At 38.1% G+C, this 23,802-nt stretch overlaps 1 protein-coding gene across 1 annotated transcript in view; it reads right to left on the reverse strand.

Moving 5' to 3' along the window:
* Window positions 1-10,323, reverse strand: part of Spmip4 (sperm microtubule inner protein 4) — a 37,970-nt gene extending 27,647 nt beyond the window's left edge. Inside the window, exons 1-2 of the mRNA XM_003467928.5 lie at window positions 9,986-10,323; window positions 9,275-9,431 (exon numbers count right to left, since the gene is read on the reverse strand). Coding sequence (XP_003467976.1) covers window positions 9,275-9,408 — 134 coding nt within the window. The 5' untranslated portion in view covers window positions 9,409-9,431; window positions 9,986-10,323. The remainder of the gene's footprint in view (window positions 1-9,274; window positions 9,432-9,985) is intronic.
* Between the last annotated feature and the right edge of the window lie 13,479 nt (window positions 10,324-23,802).

Genomic DNA, 23,802 nt, shown 5'->3' on the forward strand with positions numbered 1-23,802 from the left:
TGTTTTGATATGTTTGATGCTACAGTATACGAAGTTATACTCAAAGATTTCAAGGAAAGAGACAATATGGTAACTACTTTTATGTCAGGATTATCTTGCGGTGAAACACTATTCTGCTTAAATGGTTATGTTTTGATCTGTGCTGTTTTGCCATCTTTTATCTCAATCTCCACTTCATTATTTACTTTTTTATTTTTATCCTTTTAATTAAGGGAAAAATAAATAAAAAATAGCAGGATATATCATAGTAACCCACTTTGAGTTTCCATTATCTTGATTTAAAGCCCTGTATTGCTCTCACCATCTTGTTTTGACTGATGTCCCTCTATTCTGTTTTGCTTGATAGTAGCATTTTCGAAAGTTTAGGCAACAGCTGTGAAGATAGTGGGATTCATTAGGACGCCCATTCTGGTTGACTATTATCTACTTCTGAAGACCTATAATGTCTCCAATGTTTTGGTTCTGTCGGTTTTATTCTTTACTGTTTTTTTCAATTTTATTATAACTGATGATATAGGCAATTCTTTAGAGATAGCAGGAGGCATTATGGTAGCCATTGTTGATCACCTTGTATTATGCTTTTACATTATCTATTATGTCCACTCTTTTGATTTGCCTGACTTCGTTCTGTTATGTCACATTTGGTTCTACTCTCTTTCAAAAAAAGTAATAAGAACTATGGGAGCAACAAAACCCAAAATGTGTAATTGTCATTGTACAAAAGAGGAAAAGAAAGACCTCTAAATGATATAACTGCATGTATATTTAAGTGTATAAGATAGATAATGATATCACTGAGTTTTGTTGGATTATTAAACAGAACTGTTTGCAGTCTCACTGTTGGAATGTCCACTTTACAAGCTTTAGTTTTGTAACTTGAACAATTATTTCTAAGATGACAATGTGTAATCCATTAACTAGTGATTTCCTACTGTTTATTTTTTTCTGTAAATCTGTATAACTTGTACCCTTTCTCTGCTTTTTTTTCCTCCTTAAATAAAATTAAAAAAATTATACTATAAAGTCTCAGCAGATTTTAATACATTATTTGAGTTTTAAGTGTTAATACCAGACATGACATAAAAATATTTTCTCATTTTGTACATTTTATTTTCACTAACTGGATAACACCCTTAGAAACATGAAAGTTTTTAATTTTGATAAGTTCAATTTTTTTCTTTTACTGCTTGGCTTTTGGTATCATATCTAAGAATACACTCACACAGAAAAGATTATGAAGTTTTACTCCCATAGTTTCTCCTAAAATTTTACATTTCTAGCTCTTATATTTAGGTCTCTGGTTCATGATTTTTATATATGATATAAGGGTTCAAATCATTCTTTTGGATGTGGATATCCAATTGTCTCAGCACTGCTTATTACAAAAGTTTTCTTCATTCAATGGTCTGGGTTACAGATTATCAAGGCTTTTTAAAAATGGGAAGTACTGGACTTCCGGGAGAACATGGCAGATAGATAACAGCAGCTACGGAGGCTCTCTGAGATAGCCAGCTTAGAATCCAGGAATGGTACGGTGTGAGGAGTCCTAAGCAAGGGGAGATATACCCTGCCAACCCAGGAATGAACTAAACAGAGAAACCAACTGAAAATGCAATCCCAGTGCTATAACCGGAACAGATAAAATCTCAGAGTGGAAGCTGGAACCTGCGCCTCTGGAAATTGAGATTTGAATTTCCTGCTGCCGCTGCTACGTCTGAATCAGCACCGCAAGGACAGAGACGTGAAAGCTCTAAGAGCGGGAATCGGAGAATGGAGTTGAGAGTGGGACTGGTGGGGAGCCCTGCATTGACCTGCGGTGAGTAGGGGAGTGGGGACCCTTCCATAGACTAGGAGGCTCCAACAGAGGACATTCTGGACCAGGCAGACTAGCCAGAACAGGACATTGCAGTGACTTTAGTGGTATATTCCCCTCTCAAGCAGGATTGGTGGGGAGCACTTGGCCTGGGTGACGCCACGGAATAAGACCCAGTAGGCTAGCCCAAACCAGGTCCCAGCGCCTAGTGGTGCACCCTAGCAGTGAAGCCTTCAGTAGGTTGACCTGGAGGGGTGGGCACAGCAGAGGCTGTCCTGACCTGTGTCTCCCTAGTATACTGCAGTGGTCCGGAACACCTAGCCAGTGTGATTCAAACAAACTCTAACCGACAAAGAAAGAAACTGGGCCTCCTATATAAGCTTGTAGGGAAGGAACAAAAAGTATGGGAAGAGGGAACAACAAGAAAGGGTCCTCAGCCCCCAATCCTGAGAACACTAATCCAGGAAAGGTAAATGCAAAGGAGAATGAGGACAGAAAACATGCAATATCAGACACGGCACCAAAAGACATAAAGCGTTATCTCTGGAGTCTCATACACAAGTTCAAAAGTGAAGTATTTAATGAAGTAAAGCAAGGTATAAGTAGAATAGTTACAGAAATGCTAAGCACCATGCAAGAAAAAAAACAGATGGTGGAATGGAAGAACAGAAAAAAAGGGGAGAGTTGTTTGACAGAGAAAATAGAGAAAACATAGAATACGTGAAGTAGGTTCAAAGCAATTACCAGGAAACTAAAAAATCTATTGAAAGCTGGCATAACAGCTTGAAAGAAACTAAGGATAGATTATCTGAACTGGAAGACAGATTTGTAATGTGGGAGCATGAAATGAAAAACTTCTTAAAAATAATAAGGAAACAAACAGCAATAATACAAAGGCTAGAAGATGATAAGAGATCTATAACTTAAGAATTAAGAATGTAAAAGAAGAAGTAGTGACATGAACAAATGAACTACAAAGGCTATTCATAGAAATAATACAAGAGAATTTCCCTAATTTAGCAAAAGGTAAAGATACTCAGGTGTATGAGGCATACAGGACCCCAGCCACCTACAACCCAAACAGAACTACACCCAGGCATATACTAATCAAAATTCCAGAAATCCAATATAAGAACAGAATATTAAAAGCTGTCAGAGACAAGAAACAGATCACTTACAAGGGAACACCCATCAGAATTACACCAGACTTCTCAGCACAAACCATCTGTCTTAGTTACTTTTTACTCATGCTGAGACAAAATACCTGAAGCCCAAGTTGGGAAAGGAAAGGTTTATTTCTTATAGTTTTTGGAGGTTTCAATCCACACTTAGTTGACTCCAAGACAGGCTGGCATGGCTGGGCTGCAGTTCATGGCAGCTGCAAACAGCAAGCCGGAACCAGCAAGGAGCAAGACACACCTTCTTCCTGCCATTACATCACATCCTGGCTCCACCCCTATGTGGGTGTAGCACTGACATCATCAATCTAAGCATTAGACAATGAACCACTCACAAATGCACAATGCAAACTCGTGACATAAACCATGACACCATCAAATCACGAAGAGTATGGGGGATATAATTCAAGCTTTGAAAGATAATAACCTCCAGCCAAGATTGATATATCCTGCACAACTGTCCCTAGAAATTGATGGAAAAACAAGGTGCTTCCAGGATAAAGAGGAACTAGGGGAATTTGCAACCACCAATTCAACTCTACAGATAATACTGCAGGACATTCTAAAAAACAAAAATACCAAGATTCCAGAAACAGTGGCAGAGAGGCCACAAAGAATGGAGTAGAAAGCAAAATGAAGAAGACAAACTGACAACTAGTGACAGAAAAAGATCTCAACAGAAATGAGGCAGAGAAGGTTGGATGGTAGGAACAGCTATTTTGGAGAAAACAAGACATCATAATAGCTAATGCTGATTTAATATCATCTTGTTTTGAAGTCCCATCAAGCTTTTGTGCTTCTGTCTCCATCGGTCTTAACATGTTGTATCTTACTGGATTTTATTATATGTGATAATATAAACAAAAATTTTTATAGATAAGGAGATTATACAAAAACCATTGTTCATTTTCTGTTAGTTGATTCTAAATACCCTGTAATACTGTCATTCTCTTGAATGGTTTTACATTGTCTTGATATGTTTGATGCTACAGTATATGAAGTCATACTCAAAGATTTCAAGGAAAGAGACACTATGGTAACTACCTTTATGTCGGGATATCTGGTGGTGAAACACTATTCTGCTTAAATGGTTATGTTTTGACCTGTGCTGTTTTGTTGTTATGTCCTCTTTTATCTCAATCTTTTTTTATTATTTTATCTTTTTAATTAAGGGAAAAATAAAAAATAGCAGGATGTATTATAGTAACCCACTTTGATTTCCTATTAATTTGATTTGAAACCCTGTATGGCTCTCACCATCTTATTTTGACTGATTTCCTCTATTCTGTTTTACACGATAGTACCAAGTTCAAGAGTATAAGTAACAACTGTGAAGACAATAAGATTCATTATTAGGCCCATTCTGGTTTGACTATTATCTTCTTTTGAAGTCCTGTAATGTCTCCAATGTTACGGTTTTATTGATTTTGTTCTTTATTGTTTTGTTCAATTTTATTATAACTGATGATATAGGCAATTCTTTTTAAGATAGCAAGAGGCATTATGGTAACCATTGTTAATCACCTCGTATTTTGTTTTTACATTATGTATTATGTCCATCCTTTTGATTTGACTGACTCTGTTTTGTTATGTCACAATTGGTTTTATTCTCTTCAAAAAAAGTAATAAGAACTGTGGGAGTAATAAAACCCAAAACGTGTAGTTGTCATTGTACAAAAGAGAGGAAAAGAAAGTGCTCTAAGGGATATAACTGCAAGTATATTTAAGCGTATAAGATAGATAACCATATTACTGAGTTTTGTTGGGTCATTGAACATAACTGTTTGCAGTCTGTTTGAATGTCCACTTTATATGTTTTAATTTTGTAAATTGAACAGCAATTTCTAAGATGACAATATGTAATCTATTAGTGATTTCCTACTGTTTATTTTTTCTGAAATTCTGTATAACTTGTACCCATTTTGTTTTTTTTTCTCCTTAAATAAATTTTTTTTTAAAAATGAGAAGTACTATAAAAGACTAGCACTAATATTATAAAGGAGCTGTATGCTCCTCTAACACTTCAATGAAGGTTCACCAGGCTCATGAATGCTCTCTAGACAAAGTCTCTGGAGGAAAATGAAGAACTGTTTTGCATTTGGGTCATTGTGTTGCTGGACAGAAACAATGTAAATGGAACCATGAACCCAAGTCAAGTGACCATGAGATTTTAAAGTGACACCCAATCCCTATCTAGGCACTTTGGATACATTTGGGGGAATTCCACAAAAGTGCTGACATTCAGACTATGTTACTTACAACTGACATTGAGTTCAGAAATGTGGGGTATGGTAGAGAAGGGCCATGGCAAGAAGTGAGGCATGAGAACAAGGACAACATGTTGTGGATTCATATAAGCACTTTGAACTCTACCATGAGAGCGCTGGAGAGCTGTCAGAAACCAGGAGAGCTCAAGACAGCCACGGCCTGAACAGTGGGCTACTTTTTCTTTTACACCAGTACAGTGTTTGGCTTAACTCCTCTATGACAAGTGCTGAATAAAGAAATACCATTCAAAATTGCTTTACCTCATGAAATCACGTGATAAGAGAGCTGGCAACTATGCCCTATAGGCCAAGTTCAACCTACCATCTGTTTCTGTAAATACTATTTTATTGGAATACAGCTATGGCCATTTATTTATTATTGTTTATGGCTGCTTTGGTTTGTAACTGCAGAGTTGAATCACTGTGATGGTCTGTAAAGTGTAAAATATTTGTCTGGCTCTTTACAGAAAAATTTTCTAACCTGTGCACTAACTAGTCAAGGAGAATCGTGGGGGCCACTGATTTGGGGTGCTATAAAAGAGATGCTGGCATTCAGGTTTCAGATCTCAAAAACCCCACCAGCTCACTGACTGTGATCAACAGACATGGTTTTGGAGACATGACAAGTGAAAAATAGTTAAATTCATGTGATTAATGAAATCTAAGGCTTAATAATTAAGTTTGTGAAAGTTACATTTAAATCATGAATGAGTCAATTTCTCAACATCTGACCCCTGTATATTACATTGTCCCAGAAGATGAGCCAGTATAAAATGTTAATTAATCATTTGGTCTGGCATCTATTTAAAGGTGGTAAGTTGCAAAAAATCCATTTAAAATAAAAAGCAATCTATAAATGTCATGTTTCACTTTTTCCCTTCACTTTTTCCCAATACCACCACCCTACATATGCAAAGCATTGTATAGATTGAATCAATTAAAATAAAATGGAAGTCTTAGGATGAAATAAATTTTTAATGTTCATTAGTACATGTTTAGTAGTACATAATTACATTCATCATGGAGAGCTGGTACAAACATATAACATCTTAATTTCTTTTATTTCCTTTTGCCCTCCCCTTTCCCCCAGGATGAAATAATTTTAAAGCTCAAGTAAATCACAGTTCCATAAGAGAGAATAACACTCAAACTACTGATGCTGCAATCTGTGGCCATAGAAAATTAAGCAATTTAGTGTTTACTTTTCTTGGAAAGATACATTTCCTATGGGTGAATTAATATCTCATTTTAAAGTCACTCTATGAAATTTTGAGTGTCTAATCTCAAATCAAAAGGTTAAATTGGCTAGTAGTTTTTGGATGGCATGATTAAAGGAAAGCTTACAACAAAAAACACTTATTTTTTTAGTTGGCAAAACACTAATTGAAAGAAAAATGTCAAGCATCAGAGGTATGAAGTATCCAGAAGCAAAATGGGAACTTATAATAAAATCCTAATTGTCAAGGTACTTCTTTAAATGACATGTTTGCCTAATGAGACAACTTCTTAGAGGTAAAGAGAAGTCAGTTGAGTAGTGTCATGATTTATGTCTGTGTCCCCCAGGCCTCATGAGTTTGCATTGTGTATTTGTGATTGGTTCATTGTCTAGTGCTTGGATTCATTGTCAGTGCTACACCCACATAGGGGTGGAGCCAGGATGTAATATAAGGCAGGAAGAAGGTGTGTCTTGCTCTTCGCTGGTTCCTGTTTGCTGTTTGCAGCCACCATGAACAGCGGCCCAGCCATGCCCACCTGCCTTGGCGCCAACTGAGTGTGGACTGAAACCTCCAAAAACTGTAAGAAATAAACCTTTTCTTTCCCGACTTCGGCTTCAGGTATTTTGTCTCAGTGATGAGTAAAAAGTAACTAAGACAAGTAGCAAAAGGTGAAAAGAATTTGTGATGATTTTGAGAAACTGTCCCTGCTGCTGTTAAATATTCAATGGAAGAAATATAAAATACTACACTGCCCAGTATTATTAGAGATCAAGTGATTATGTAAAATAATGGTTATTATAACTGTTCCAAAAGATACAGGTATAAAAATTAGCTTGCACTTAGATCCTGGGTACACCAGGATCATAGTCTTAGTTTGCTTAGTTTTCAGTGCTTTCTGCTTGCTCAAGAAGCTGAAAAACTAAAATGCAGATTCTTTTGTTCAACTACAGACTTAGTGAATCAGTGTACACACACACACACACAGTCAAACAAGGTAATCAGTGTTTTTAGAAAGTTCCTCAGTTCATTTTGATGTTTGCTGTCTGAAGCCAATGTTGGGCAACACTGCAGCTAGACTGTGTTGCCTATTATGAAAATAAAAGTACTGTAGGCTGATGTGAGGAAATCATTTTACATCACTGTTAAAGTTGCCAGGTTAGTTTAAAATACACCATCTTGTAAAAAGGTGTCCCTTTAAGTATGTTTAGAAAACTAAGCTAACAGCTAATGTAAGCTGGGACTCATCTTTAACATCAGGAAGGATAACCCTTACAACCAGCCACTTTTTGTTTTGTATCATTTTGTTTTGCTTTTGAGATAGGCTGTGGTTTGAGGTGACGCTGCAGACCCAAAATTTGATCTGAAGAAATGAGTGTCAGGACTGATGACTGCAGTGACTGCTGTTATGCTGCTGACACTTTCCAGAGCATTCAGAAGAATAACATTGAGGGAAAAGAGAGTCTTCCGTTAGCTGTCTGGATGCTTTTTAAGAGGTAGTTAGAGGGGTTCTGAGAACACAAAATCTCAGTCTGAGGGCTGCCAAAGGAAAGAATTCACACAAGATTAAAAAAGGAAGGCAAGTTTTAGTTATTAGGATCCAGGAACATGGTTGTGCCTATATACTGCTTCAAATAACAGCTTCTCATAGTTTATGGTTAGCTGACCATGTATTTAATTTTATAGTCATTTAATAAAAACTATTATTTTTCTCAAGGTTATTTCTTTTAAATTCCAGCAGGTAGAAATTATTATTCTCATTAGAAGGAAAATCATTTAACAATAGGAACATCAAAACAGAATGAACTACCTCTGTGGAATTGTGATGTTCCATTTTGGAACTGAGGTTAGGTGAGTTCCTAAAAAGAATTCTCAAGAGATTTGGCCAACTGAAATTTAAGAACACAAAACAAACATGCAGCTACACAGGCTGTTTTTCTTTTTCCTTTCTTTTTTTCATTAAGTACTCTGAAATTTTTGTTTTCCTTCAAAATAATTCAAGTAACTGAAATACAGAAGAATATGGCATTAAGATCTCAGCAAATATTTATCTGTAGCTATTGCTTCATCTGTAAAATGGAGATAACAGGATTTATACTATTGTTGGGAGGATTTAAGTTATTACATAGAAAGCCTTTCATATAGTGCTGACACACAGTAAAAACTTGGTATTTTAGATTCAATTTTAATTATAATAAGTAATTAATGTATTATAGGAGACTCAGGTAAAAAGCTAGAGAGCGATTATGAACAAAAGATTCTGGGAAGAGTTTTGAGCAGTGATGTTGGGGAAATCACAAGGAGTCATCACAAAACTCTTTATAAAATAGCCGGTTAACACAGGTTAGTTTCTAAATGAAGTAACCATTCTAGAGTTTAAGATGCAATGGAAGATTATGTCTGCTTTTTTGTGTGTGACACTGGGACTGAGGAAGCACTGAGCTACATTTCCAGCTCTCACTAAGTTGCTCATGCTGGTATTCAATTGGTGATCTCTTGCTTCAGCCTCCCAAAGAGCTGAGATTACAGGTGTACGCCACCGTTAGCATCACGTCCAACCTCCTGCCTCGACCTCCCAAGTACTGTGATTACAGATATGGGTGACCATGCCTGTTTAACTGTTCTTGTTATAGTACACAGCAACTTCCCAACTGTTGGGGGCAAGACTTAACCATCACCTTTGCCTTCTATATGATGTGATAAATAAAAAAAGCCCCAGAACAAGAAATATTTTCTCTCACTTACAAAAAGCATAATATATTAAAATCGTTTTAAGTTTTCCTTTTCTGATTTTTGTTTTACCTGTCCCCTGAGGCAGTTGGGCGAGTAGTTGTCAGCAGCGGAGTGTGCACTTCATTAGAGTACAAAGTGTCTGACAGGATATCAGCTCCTTCAAGCTCCTTGCAACAGTATGGTCTGCGGTTTATCAGCTTCATGGTCCTGACCTAAAAGGGCAAATCTGGAAAAGAAGGGCACGCAGGAATTGAGTTTGTGCCGCTAAATTGTTCAACCCATTAATACACAGAAATCAGAGTTTTCTTTTTCTCACTGAAAGCCTGAGGACCCTCTAATGTCAAATCAGTAATAAATGGCAACTTAATTTCTATGACAACGAATTTCAACGGAAACAAATCCATAAAGTGGAAGATGTTTCTACGAGTCTTAACAGCACATAGGCTGCTTGTAGGTTCGCACAAGTCCGCTGCTTCCTAGACATTGACTGGAATTCAATTCTTGCCTTAAATTTAACCCCAACTATCGGAGAACACCATTGGTGATCTAAAAATCTGGGTGACTGGTCAGACTCAAAACTTATCCTTCCAAGGGCTCCGCGGAATCCCCAGGAATTCCTGTGCATAGAGGGGCAGACTCAGTGCTGCAACATGAGCGAGACCCCAAAGATTCCAGGTTCCCCATTGCTTCGGCGGGAATCCCATTCCGCTCCCCAGAGCTCCGGGCAAAGCCAAGGAAGGCGCTGTCGGTCCCAGAGCTGTGCCTGGGGTTCGGACGCACCTGCAACATCAGCCTGGGGGCGCTACGCGACCTTGCCTCGTCTGCCCTCTCTCCCGGTCTGCTGGCGAGTCTCCCCGTGGAATCTCGCCGTCGTCCGCACCTGCGGGCCCGAGGCGCCTGCGGGCAGGCGCGGGGAGAGAGAGAGAGAGGGACAGCGAGCAGGCCGGGGGTGGGGTCCAGGTGCCTGTGACGGCGACCGTGACCCAGGCACTAGGTAATGCATCTTGGACGGGTGGAGGGGGCGTCCCTGTGGCGGGGAGTTTTGGCGAGTCGCAGAAAAGGGGCCAGCTCCAAGTCCGGGAAACTCAAGAACAGGAAGCGGAACCGGAAGTGAGAGAAGAGGGCCAGTCGCCAGGTGGGAAAAGAAACGGGGTTTTCCGCCCTTGGCCCTGCCCCTGCTCCGTGGCCCCTCCCACCCGAGGCCCTAACCCCGCCTTGCCACGTGCAGGCCTCAGGTCCTCGGCACCACCCGCCAGCGCCCTCTGGCGGCGGCAGCGGCAGCGGCGAGCGTAGCTTCTGGGTAAAGGTCTGGGCGGAGAGCGAAGGACCCGGGAAGGGAGAGCGTGGGGAGATCCAAGGTGGGGGGTTTGCAAGCGCAGCCCTAGAGCAGCGCTCAGAGTCTCTGCTGTTCTGCTTTCTTCTTTCCCTGGAACCATAAAAAGTACAACAGACGAGGCATCCCGGCAGGTCGGCCCGAGATGCACTCCTTTACGTATACTGCCCACAAAGGCAAAAGGCTGAAAAACATCACGGGCTGGTGCGCATTGGGAGGGTCTCTAACCGGCCATTCACATGTAGGAGTGAGAGAAACATAACGGGGTGGTGTGAATCGGGAGGGTCTGAATTAGGATAGGCAGTGAGTGGCAATGTGGGATGGAGAGGTGGTGGCGAACCTTTGGCCCCAGCGGCCTGTTTATCATTGACAGCTCTATAAGATTCGCCATCCACTGGCCTAGCCTGGCCTCCATAACCTTAGTCGCCCCTCAAACCCCCAAAGAAACTAATGCAAACTACATTTCTACACTCACAGGAATTTGAACTTGAGGGCTGAAAAAAGCCTCTCACCCCCGGAAGGAATAGATGTGGGAAAGAGAGCTTTGGGTAGTGGGACGCTAGAACCCAATCTGCAAGAAGGGAAAAGGTAGGGGAGAGTGATCACCTTTGAGAAAGGAGGTGACAGATCTCTCGGCCACTTTGCCCATTTATAACCTTTAATTAACCAGGGGCTATTTAGTTGTGCTGTGCCTTCTGGGTGAGTGTTGGCTGACATGCGGGAAGAAGGGTGCTTTGGGATAGGCATAGTGGTCAGTGTGGAGCCAAGCACCTCACCCCACTTGCCAGTCATCACTGTCTGAGCTTGTAAGAGGAGATCCTGTTGGAGGCAGAGTGGCTTTGTCTGACACATTTGCTCACCTCCCTGCATTTCTGATAGAAGTCCATTCTAACTTGTTTTGGGGCTCCTGTGTTCTGGATCTCTGTGAGCTCAGACCACTTTGGATCCACAGTCTTCGGGTACCTTCCATCTTTCCATACTCTATTTCTCTCTCTCTCTCTCTCTCTCTCTCTCTCTCTCTCTCTCTCTCTCTCCCTCTCCCTCTCTCTCTAGGACACCTTAGCTCCATTTCCTCCTGGCTTGGGTCAGCCTGGGAGGAAATAGCCCAGTCTAATAAGCTGAATCAGAGGCAAGTGATGAAAATGCATTTTGGCCGTCTTTGTGATGACGCTGGGGAGGTTGTGCCAGCCCCAGGTAGAGTGATTAGCATATATGATGATAACTTCCAGGTCATAGTAGGTTTGAAATACTATTTTAGTTCACAGGTGTGTAAAGGGTAGAAAAGTGTAAATATTTTCACCTTTGATTTTTTCAAATAAAATTTACAGCCAAAAATATTGTTAAATAATTGATCCTCTTAGAAATACTTCTCTTTCTGAAAGATTTTGAGGGACATCAAGATTGGATCTGTGTGTCTGACCAGCACACGTTACTGTTAGCATTTGTGATTTAAATCATTCACCTCAGCCAGCAGGTGATGTGTAGACGGCCCCGACCAAGATCAAGTGGCTGCCTTCTCATGAATACTCAAAGTGACTGATTTCTTAGGTAGATCATAGCCAGTGGTGTCAGGTACCTCAAATAACCTTTTTTTTTTTTTTTTTTTTAACTTCTGGCATTTTAATTTCCTTTTTTCTTCCTCATTTTCCTAGTAATCTTTCAAGCAGGAAAGATGAAATTTGGAGAATGAAAAATAATATCCCTAGAATACCACCGTGTCTGGGTTTACAAAAATTGCAAATTGTAACTGGACCTTTTAACTTAAAGATTATGCAGAAAGTATATAATAATGTAAAACCTGAGTCATAATCTACAACCTTTTAAAATCCGTTAAAGAGACCTTCAATAAAGTAGTATTTGAAAATGAATTAAATAAGACTTTGAGGAACTCGGTATTTCTTGGCAGATTTTTTAAATGAAAAAAAAACTTTCATTTTAAGAGGCAAAAATCTTTCACCTCTTCTGGTGATTTAAAACTACTCAGGACGTAAGGGGAACAGATGATCATTTTAACAAACAGTGCTGGGAGCTGCATGTAATCCTAACTTCTTGGGAGGATGGTATATAAGGAGTGTACACTCAAGGCCTACCTGAGCAATTTAATAAAACCTGAGTCTGAAAATTTAAAAAAATGAAAAGGTGGGGTTGTAGTTCAGTGCAAGGATCCTGAGTTCAATCCCTAGTACTACAAAAAATTAAATTAAGTAAATCATAATAAATACTGGTAAGAAAAAATGTCCATATGCAAAAGAATGAAATTGGATTCATTTTACACCATATGAAGAAACTAATTCAAAATGGATAGAAGACCAAATATGAGATCAGAACCTAACCTATAAAACACTTAGAAAAGAACACTGGAGAGAACCTGCTGAACATTAAGTTTGGCAATAATTTTTTGGGTTAAATCTCACTTGGTCATAATATTTAATCTTTTTGATATATTGTTGATTTTACTAATTTTTTCTTCTTTTTACAGACAGGTTCTCGCTATATAGTTCAGGCCGGTCTGGAGCTCACTTTGTAGCCTGAACTGGTCTGGAATTTGCCAACAATCATTCTTCAGCCTCCCAAATGCTGGGATTACAGGCATGTGTTACCATGCCTGGCTTGTTTTACTAATGTTTCCATTGTGATTTTTTGGGTCAATATTTATCAGAGAAATTGGCTTACCTTTTCTTGTAGTGTTTTTGACTCAGGCACCAACAAGGGAAACTTACTTTTTCTTGCTATGTCTTTGACTCAGGTGCCAACATTATGCTGGCATCATAAATTGTATGTGAAAGTAGTCCCTCAAGGTCTACTTTTGGAAAAATTGAAGAAGTATAGACATTACTTCTTTGAATGCTTTGTGGTGTTCAGCTATGAAGCCATCTGGTCCTGGGGTCTTCTTTATTGATAGATTTTTATTACTTCTTAAAGCTCTGTATTTGTTGTTGGTGTGCTCAGCCTATTTCTTTCTTTTTTCCCCCTTGTTTTATTTTTATTTTATTTTAAAGAGGATAAAACCAAGAAAATAAAATAGAATAAACCAATAAAAAATAAACCAGTATAAGTGATACAGGATTTCAAAATCTTATAAAATCAAGACTAGTTACCATAATGTCTTTTGTTATCTTCAAAATAGCTGCAGATATTTTCAGACATAGTGAGGCTCAAACAGAACAAAATAGAATAGAAACAATATAGCCAAAACAGTGAATGCAATAAAGGACTTCAAAACAAGCCACTAGTAAATCCAAAATGGCTACTATGATATGTCTTGTCATCTTTCAAATAGCTGCTCCTGCCATCAGATTTAACATAAACAACAACAACAAAAAAAGAGAATAAAACCCAACCCAAGAGAACAATGAAGATGATATAGTTTCCAGGCAGGGATTGCTTCCTGCTGAGGCTCCTGGTTCCCTCCCCGCGAAGTCTGAGAATGGCCAGATTATTTGTTTCTAACACAACCTGTGCAAGTTATATTTTTCCATTTCCTTTAAGTTATGCAGTGTGTCATTATGTAATTACTCCTGATAATCATTTATAATGCTTTTTATTTCAGTTTTAATTTCAATACTTTCTTTTTTGATTATATTTATGATGGTCCTCTCTCTCTCTGTCTCTGTCTCTTTTATACAGAGGAAGGAACACATGACCTCATGTTTGCCAAGCAGGCACTTATGCCGTTGAGCTAAATCCTCAACCCTCTCTGTTTTTAAATGTTAGACTACATAAGTATTTGTAGGTGTTTTTTTTTATCTTTTAAAAATCTCTTTTATTGCTTCTTTGTATGATTTTTGCTGTTTTACTTATTTCTTATTTTTATTATTTGCTTTGCTAATTTTGAGTTTAATTTGTTCATTTCTAGTTCTTTACCAGATATTAGATTATTTATTTGGTGTCTTTCTTGTTTTTTTCACATGGGATTGAACTCAAAGCCTCAGACAGCTACATCCCCAGCCATTTTAACTTTTTAAAAGTTTGAGACAGGATTTTGCAGAGTTGCCCAAATCAGGTTTGAATTTGTGATGCTTGTACCTCAGTCTCCCTAGTAGCTGGGATTATAAGTGTGCATGCACTACGTACCATCCTGGCTCATTCTTCTTTTTTAACTTAACTATTTACCACTCTAAATTTCTCTTAAAGAACTGCTTTTGCTGCACTTCATATGTTTTGCTATTGAAGGTATTTTTTAATGTACTGAATCAAAACTTCTATCATATATTTTAAGGACAAAAAAATCTAGGTACAGAATGGTTAAAGAGTATGCTACCATTTGGGTAATGCATGTATCTTATAAATTATGCATACACACCATTTCTTATATACCCATAATATATTCCTGGAAATATATATCCATAGTATATTACCTGGTAATGAGAACTAAATGGAGGAGGGAAGGGAGATGTTTCATTATATTCATATTTTGCACCTCTAAAATTTGAACTGTATAATTTATTTGGTGCAGGTTAGTTTTTCTGGAAGCAGATACGGAGATACAGTTTGTGGCACAAGGTATTTATTAAAGCCTGACATTTAGGGAGGAGGAAAAGGAGCAAGTTGGTATAGGTGGAGAAGATGATGTGCCTTGAGGTCCCAACAAAGCTTGGTTTTCCCTCTGAGGAGCTCCAGACCACATATGGCCTGTCAAAGCACGCTTTAGTTGAGAGGAAATGACCTTTGTACTCCTGTCCTGACCAAATATTAGGTGCAGAAAGGCACCTAGGAAGGCATGGAGGCGTGCCAGGGAGCTCCCACCATGGAAGCAATCCCTACTACAGCTGACAATGTGGGCAGCAAATCTTACTTTGACAAGAGACCTTAGATCATTTCTCAACTATAACACAACTTTTTCTAGTCTTACTGTTTGTCAAGATCTTGGATGGGTGTGCAATTCCATCCAAGTTTTGAGGCAGGAAAATCTGTTTTCAGCCAAATAAATAAATCCTATTTGCTTAAGTCAGTGATTTCTTCCTTCTGCTCTCTAAATTACAGTCCAGAGGTAACTTTTAATTGATGGATGTAGCACATTCTTATTTTTTTTAAAAAGACCTTTGGAGCTCCCCAAAAGACATATTAAACAAGTTGAAAGTAGTTGCACCTGGGGAGTAGAAATTGGAAATGAAGTTGGGGTGTGTGATAGTAAATTTTCATTCAAGTAGGATACTTTTTAGAGTGCAAAAGAGTAATGTTAATGATTAGATCATGACAAGATGTACAAATTGTGCTATGAGCTGAATTGTGTGTTTCCTCATCACTGAGACATGACACCTGACACCTACAATGTAAAGGCAGAGACATTTATTTTGACTTACGTTTGTAGAGGTTTCAGTCCATAATCCTATGACTCAAGATAGGACAACATGGCACAGGAGAGATGCTCATGACTGGCAGACAGCAAAGAGAGTCAAGAGGAGCTCAGGAGGAAGATTTAACCTTCTGAGCTATGCCTACAGTGACCACCTCTTCACACCAGGCCCCACCTCTTGACAGCAAGTCAAGTCTCCTGCTATAATCCTCTCATTTTTCAAAGGTCCACCTAGTAGAGTATGAGGATTTAGGGAAACACCTATATATAAATCGTAACACCCTTTCCCAATTTTATATGTAGAAGCCCTAACCCTTTAATATATGTGATTGTATCTGGAGACAGTCTGTAAGAAGTAGTAATAAGTAGATTAAATGCATGAATCCCTAATTCTATGGGAGAGGGAGAGAGGAAAGGAGGGAGGGAGAGAGAGAGATCTGTCTCTCCATGTACACACTTCAGGGAAAGAATGTGTGAACTTGTAGTGAGGGGGTAGCTGTCCATCTGTACAAGGACACCCCTCATCAAAACTCTGCCATGCTAGCATCTTGATCTCAGATTTCTAATTTCCAGAACTGTGTCAAAATACATTTCTGTTATTTGAACCACCCAGTCTCTGGTGCTTTGTTATGGCAACCCCAGAAGACTAATAGATTGGAATTGTGCCTGGAAAATGAAGATGATTTGTTATCCTTGAACACCTTTTTATGGCCAATGTTAGCCTAAAAGTTTTGCTACTAGAAATTATCAGTGGTAGAGTGAGCAGTGCAAACAGACCTGGGAAGTGGGGAGGGCAAGTTTGCTTGAAATAAGAAATAAGGCTTCAGAAATGATTTAGTGCAATGGGTAAAGCCATGCAAGGTAAAAGTCATCAGGTTTGACCGGCAGTGATGCATCAGGGAAATGACCAACTCCACTGATGTATAACCCTGGCTCCCCGCTGGCTCCATCCTGACATCAGCCTGCCACTCTGTTCTCTTTCTGCCCCATGATGTAGGACATGGCCAAGATTGACAGAGAGGAGGTTGAGGGGCAGTAGTTAAAATGTCATCCACGCAGACTGAAATAGAAGTGATTTAATTTATCATGATGTGTTTTAATTAACAAGAGTGAGAAAGTGAAGAGGTTGTGGATTCTAATCAAAGAAAGTAATGCTTTAGTTACTGAAATGCAAATGTCTTCATTGGGAGGGACACACAAGTTAATTAGGTCACAAAGATAAATTAAGAGAAAACTAAACACATCTTTAACACAAGTAGATCTACTGGTGGTATGTGGTAAAAGAAAGTATATATAGAAATTAAAGATTATAATGTTAGTAATTTTGCATTTCATAGCTTTGTGAATTCTGTGACTATTTCTATTTCATAATAAATGTCACCTTTGCATTGCATTGCAAATGTTTTAACATAAAAAGAATTTTGCTTGTTCTCAATGATCTCTGTTTTGTTTAAGCAGATGCTAGATCCCTGGTGCTAATAAATGGTTCTTAACTTATAGATCACTTCAAGGTACAAAAAAGGGAGTTTATTTTTTTTTCTATATCATTGAGTTGAGATGACAGTATACTCTTAAAAATACAAAAAACATTGAGAGTTGTTTATTGAGTCTTATTCATATAAAATAAAACAAGAATATATTAAAGACTTTATTCTTGTAGTAGTAGGAGCAGGATATTGTCATTTTGGTCTAAGAATTTAAAATTATTTACACACAAATATGTATGGAACATTTTCTGCCCTCTAGTGGTGCAAAGTAAATTGGCAATATTGGTTAGATTTTAGTACTTTAAATTAAGAGGGAAAAGCAAACAGTATTTCAAAAGCAGAGTGAAAATATGGTGGTGTATCACTGTTGCTAATTATTTTTATTGTGTGTTTTAAGAAAGATAAACAACAGCTTTATGTTTTATTAATCAAAATATACCAATGCCTAGAAATTATGAAGAAGTAAAAGTAAAATAAATTTTGTGATATTTTTCTTCAGGATTAAAATATTATTTCTTTATTTCTACAAAGAATGTTAATTGGATATTAATCTAGTTATGATTTAACTCCACTCCTGATTCTAATAGTGATTTCCTATGAACTCCTTTCATACTTTAGTTTCTAAATTTAGGATGAAAATGTAACTAATAACTTCCCATTGTCAACACTACACATAGGATTATATATATTACATTAGGTTTAAATTATCGGAGGAAAATGTCATGATACATTCTATGAGCAACTATGTTTATTAGTGTCTTTGGGCATCTTTTTGACTAATTATTATTACATATTTTAAGAAATTAAATACAAAGTATCTAAAATTTATTGACTATAATATAAAAAGACCAGGGAAACACAAGAAACCAAGTAAAAATAGGATTCTAGAAAAAAATGAAGGAGTCCTACAGTTCAAGTGAAACAGTATATAAATAATTGTTGAGTAGTTTTCATTATTCAGAAAAATTACACTAATGGAGCTTCATTTTCATCACTATTCTGAAATAAATGTCTCCCCACACCTGACCACCAAGAGAAAGCTTTGGTGCCCCAGGTATTTCTGAATAAGCTGTAGCCCCACATGAACCCAATGCATTACAAGCTCTGATGAGGAAGAATCATTAGCAACAATTATCCCCTCTGAGACATGTGTGAAGGGGGTTGTGGGAAATGTAATGTTCTAGTGAAAAAGTTGACACTCCAGAATAATAGAAGACTCTGTAATAGTCAGCGGATCTCAAAAAGCCATCAACCTTATTCTCATAAGAATTTTTTTTGGCAACCAAAATAATTCAAAAGCTTTGAGTGTGCTTACATAGGTATTAGTGTGAATACAGTTAATATGTAGTGCCAGGCTATGTAAAAAGAGCAAGTGAAATGAACAAATACCACTGAATTACTAAAGTTGTTGAAATGGTAAGTTTTGTGCTACATGTATTTTACCACAGTATTTTTTTTTAAAAGGACAAGTAAAAGCCCTCTGATTTTTAAATACTTATAACAACAGTGAATAAAATATGTAACATCTAGTAAACATTTCAGTAACTCAGGGCTGCTTAATAAACAGTAAGTTCAAATAAACATTGGAGCTATTAAAGAGGGGGCAGATTCTTACCAGGTAATATTTTCCTCATTGAGTTGTTTTCCTTGTGTGTGTCTGACTCTAAGTGCTTTGATTATATTTTCTACCAAGTATTTAGAAATACACATGCATCTGGGTTAGAGGGAGAGACTTCATGCCCAGGGCCCTGAACATACCTATTCTGGTTTATTTTAATTCTTTTGCTGCTTTGCTCAACTCCTGAATGAGATCTTAACAGGCTGCAAATTCCTCAGAGAGCACAAAGCCTCTCCAAGCAGATGCCTTTTCCCACTGCATATGCCAGGGACTGCGTTGTCCAGAGGCTCTCTGGACCAGTTCAGTGCAGTCTCCGAAGCAGAAAAAGGATTGAATTTCATCATCAACAATAGCACTTTGCCTGCTATAAGAGAAAAATACCATTAGTTGTTTCTTGACAGTCTAAGATTAAAATTAGTCCAGTCTTTATTCTGTGACATTTACCCTTTATTGTCACTCTTTATTGATAAGGTGGGCATCTACTTACTTGGCTCAGAAAGGTAGATACATGAGGAAGCACTAAGATAAAGCCTTCTAGGACTTAATGGTTCTATTTTCTTTCTTTTTCCTTTCCATTACTTCTTCATTCCAAAATCTTTGTATGATATTTTCAAACAGTGGCGATTTACTCTTGGGATGAAATGTACTCATTTTTTCTGATTTGAGCTTAATTCTAGATATATTCCCTGGATGCTTAATGTATTAGAGCAGCAATGGCAAACCTTTTAGAGACTGAGTCCCAAACTGCAGCCCCAAACCCACTCATTTATTGCAAAGTGCCAACACTACAATTGAACGTGAAGATTGAGGTTTTGGTTTAGAAAAAAAAAAAACATACATATACCCCATCTGTGCACTACCCACTGCATGCCCACTGTAGCATGCATATAGGTTTGCCACCAGTATACTGGAGCATTAAGGGCCATGCCATTCTGTGGAGGTGGATAGGGCAGTGGATGAGGAGGAAGAGAGTGAACTTTGAAGTCAGGCAGACCTCCACTCAACCCCTCTGTTAACTCCTGTTTCTTCAGAAAAAAATCTCAGTTTTTAAGTATAGAAGTGAGTATAAAAGAAATTAATGTTAAAACAGATATAATTATCCTAACAATAGGTAGTCACAATTATTAAGCTGGAGAAGGGATGCAAAGATGATTAGGTCAGTCTAGTGAAGTAGTACTTCTTAATGTTTGTTTTTATATTGGTGCATGTTTTCAGGACCTAATTATATTTCTCTTGGGGAGCTGATACATGAACATAACACATCTTATTCTTTTTATATGCCCTCCCCTCCCTCTCCCACTATCTCTTGGTCCTCATCACTTTTACAAAAGCTCTATGTCCCTACCCTATTATCTATCTTTTATTTGATTCTTTATCCTTTGAGTTTCTCATGTAAGAGAAACCATGCAATATTTAAGCTTGTGTGTTTAATTATTTAACTTAATATTGTGGTCTCAAGGTGCATCCTTCTCCTTCAGATGACTCAAACTTATCCTTCTTTATAGCAGAGTAGTAGTCTATTATGTATAAATACCCCATTTTCTTGATCCATTCATCTGTTAATAGACATATAGACCACTTCCAAGATTTACCTATGACATGTTATGCTGCTATATATGTGGCTATAGTGCAGTGGCCCTTAGTAAGAAATGATTTTGAATCCAGGGAGTAGTTGACAGTGTCTGAGACTGTCACAGTTGCACTGGTTGTCATAATTGCAGAGTGGTCCTATGGGCATCTGGCTGGTAGAGGTACGGGTGTTGCTAAATATCCTAAATATCCTATGATACCGCACCTCAAGGCCCAGCAAAAACTTATCCAGCCAGTGTCAACAGTGCCACTGCTATCTAGTGAAGGAAATGGTTTACATATATTGTACATTTTATTTAACAAGGAAGTGAGCTTATAAAAGTTAAGTACATGGGGCCAGGGTTTAGCTCAGCAGCCTGGCAGGCATGAATCCTGAGTTTGATGCCCAGTACAAAAAAAAAAGTTAAGCACAGCTGTCTAGTTGTCCAGCTAGGGCCATGCTTTTAAAATGTTTCCCTGTAGTAATAGCAGTTGGGACAATGTACCTAGAGAGAACTAAATTTCTCAGTTTTATTTGCATATTCGGTGGCCAATTATATGAAAGGAAAGTAGCCGGGTCCTGCTTTGAAAGGGACTGTTTTGGGGAAAATTCGTCACCTTGCCTTGTCCATTTGTTTTTGCTGCCTTCAAAGGGACATGGTGGCTATGTGTTCAGGATGGCAGAGTAGAAAGATGGCCGGAGAATAGGTCCTTGATGACTGTGTAGAATTATCACACCAGCTCAGAACTGCTCGTTTCCATATTTATGTGTGAAGGAAAAAAATAGTCTCTTTAGATTAAAATATTATTTGGGTTTTCTGTTCCATGCAACTGTATTCAAATTTCTTTTCTTTTTATCTTTTTGGGACAGGGTCTCATTATGCAGTTCAGGCTGGCCTTGAGCTTACTTTGTAGCCCAGGCTGGTCTCGAACTTGCAACGATCCTCCTGTGTCAGCCTCTTATGTGCTGGGATTGCAGGCATGCCCCACCATACGCAGCAGCTGTATTCAAATTTGACCTATGTCTCAAAAGATTTTGATCAGCAGAAAAGAGGCCATTTAGTTGAAGAAATTAATAAGCTCAAAAATACAGAAGTGCGAAAAGACACTGTCTCAAAATAAAAAGCAAAAACGTAATATAATTCAGTGATAGAGTATCCTGGATTTAATCCCTAATACCACAAAAATAACACACAGTATGATATGTTCATTAAATACTTGATAACTCACAAAGGAAGAAAGTCCTCCAAAGTCTCCGCATCCCCAGAAGAGCCTTAGGTAGGAAAAAGAACAAGCACCTGAAGTGAAAACCAGCTTTCTCATTTCTCTTGGAAATTTCATTTTGTTGGCCACAAGGTGAACGTTGACCTTTCATTTTTCTAAGAAATTTGTTCCAGAAGCAGTACACTTTCCCCCTTTTTGTATTTCTCAAGTTTATTGTCATAGCATGATGTATGAAATGTGGAGCTGAGATTATGTGAAAGTTATCTTGCATAAAATTTTTTGCCATATCAGGCCTGGCCATTGCCCAGCCCTGCCCAATTCCCAGTCTCCTGCTTCTCTTTACAACTTGCTGAGCTTTCGAGTACAACCAGCCCCGGAGGATTTTCTCTGGCGAAAGAAGTTGGAAAAGAAGAGAAAAGGTATAGAAAGGGATATTTGGGGGCTGTGCCTGGGAAAGCACTTGGAGAAGAAGGATGCCATTACTACCTTCTATTTTATGATACTATAAAAGCTGGTATTTTTTTCACTTGAGTGATTGTGATTACTTCGGCATTATTTTCAGCACTTAAATGACCAGTCTGATATTCTTCTATAAATTGAATTAGGTAATAACAAAATAATTTTAGAAATAATCTAGTGCCATAATTCTTAAAACTCTGGGACCAAAATTTCCTTTGAGAATCTACCTAAGAACTAGGAACTGTCTCCCCAGAAAAATGCAGATATGTGTAATGCCAGCCAACTATGAATGGAAGCCTCTACAGACTGTAAGCTAAACATACTTTAGGTGTTGAGTATATTGTCTCAGCAATGAAAAAAGCAACTAAGACAGATATTAACAGTGAAGTCTTATCTGAAACACTAAAATCTAATTGATGTAAAATTGGAAAGCCAAGCCACTAATGGCAGGTGCTTTGAAAAAAAGTGATTGAAGCCAGCTCCGTGAATTCTTGGTTCCTCCACCAGTATAGAGATTATAGAAGGATAATATTTGGGTTTAGTGAAGATATTTCTTTGGAGAGAGTTTTCATCTTGCTGCAAATGTCTTCTACCCATTATATTTTAAATGATCAGTGGGACACAAAATATAAATTTGCATTTGGACCATACCTTATGAGTCATGCAGTTATATTTTATACTCATTGTAGGATGGAAGCAGCATGACAAGCTGCCCTTGAGTTTAATGTAGAAAATATTCTAGTTAATAAATACAAAGTTTATTAAATGTCAGAGAAGCCATCAGGGTCAAGTTTGAGGAAAAGAGAGCAAGGCTTTATAATATGTACAAAATAAGATGTGAGACAGACCTTTACAATTAAATGAAGATTGTTAATTGTGAAGATAGTCCTTTACAATTAACAGTTTCAAGACAGCAGCAGCAGAACATTTAACTAGCTTCCCAAGGCTGATATGGCTCACTGCTCTTCTCTACTTTTCAAGGGTCCACATCATGGGCAGGGAGCCCTCTAGGGTCCTTTCCTGAAATGATTCTGCCCTGGAATGTTTCTGGGCCTGAGATGGGCCTTGAAGATTCCTGAGATGGCCTCGAGATCTTTCTCCAATCGTTCCTATAAAAAGTATTGGCTAGGGTTGGGGGTTTAGCCCAGCTGCGTAAATGCCTGCTCGGCAAACATGTGGTTGTAAGTTTAACCGCGGTACCAAAAAAATAAAAAAGTACTTGGCTGCTTTTAACTGAACTAATCCCTTTAACAAACTCACCCTTACGTGCTTTTTCTTTGTTCCTTCCCAGGCCGGCCTCAGATGTTCCAAATCATTCTCCTTTTCCTTTTTCTCTCCAGCCTCACTGTAAAGCTGACTAACAATGGTGAACCATACCTGTGCTACAGCTGAATGTTGTTTTTTGGAATTTCTTCCATTAAATGAATTAGTCCATCATTATCAGTTTTGGTTCCCCATAAAGTCTTAAGGGAATGGACACAGTGTTTCCAAGTTCTTTACTATAGTTTAACAAGAATGACCTTTAATTTTCATTTATATTGGAGATTAGTTCCAGTCTCCTCATTATATGCCCTCATCAGAATCACCAATAACATTCCACTTACAGCACTG

Source organism: Cavia porcellus, unplaced genomic scaffold (assembly GCF_034190915.1).
Source record: "Cavia porcellus strain 051 isolate PalLab524CR breed Dunkin Hartley unplaced genomic scaffold, mCavPor4.1 scaffold_2, whole genome shotgun sequence".
In the NCBI taxonomy this organism is placed as follows: domain Eukaryota; kingdom Metazoa; phylum Chordata; class Mammalia; order Rodentia; family Caviidae; genus Cavia; species Cavia porcellus.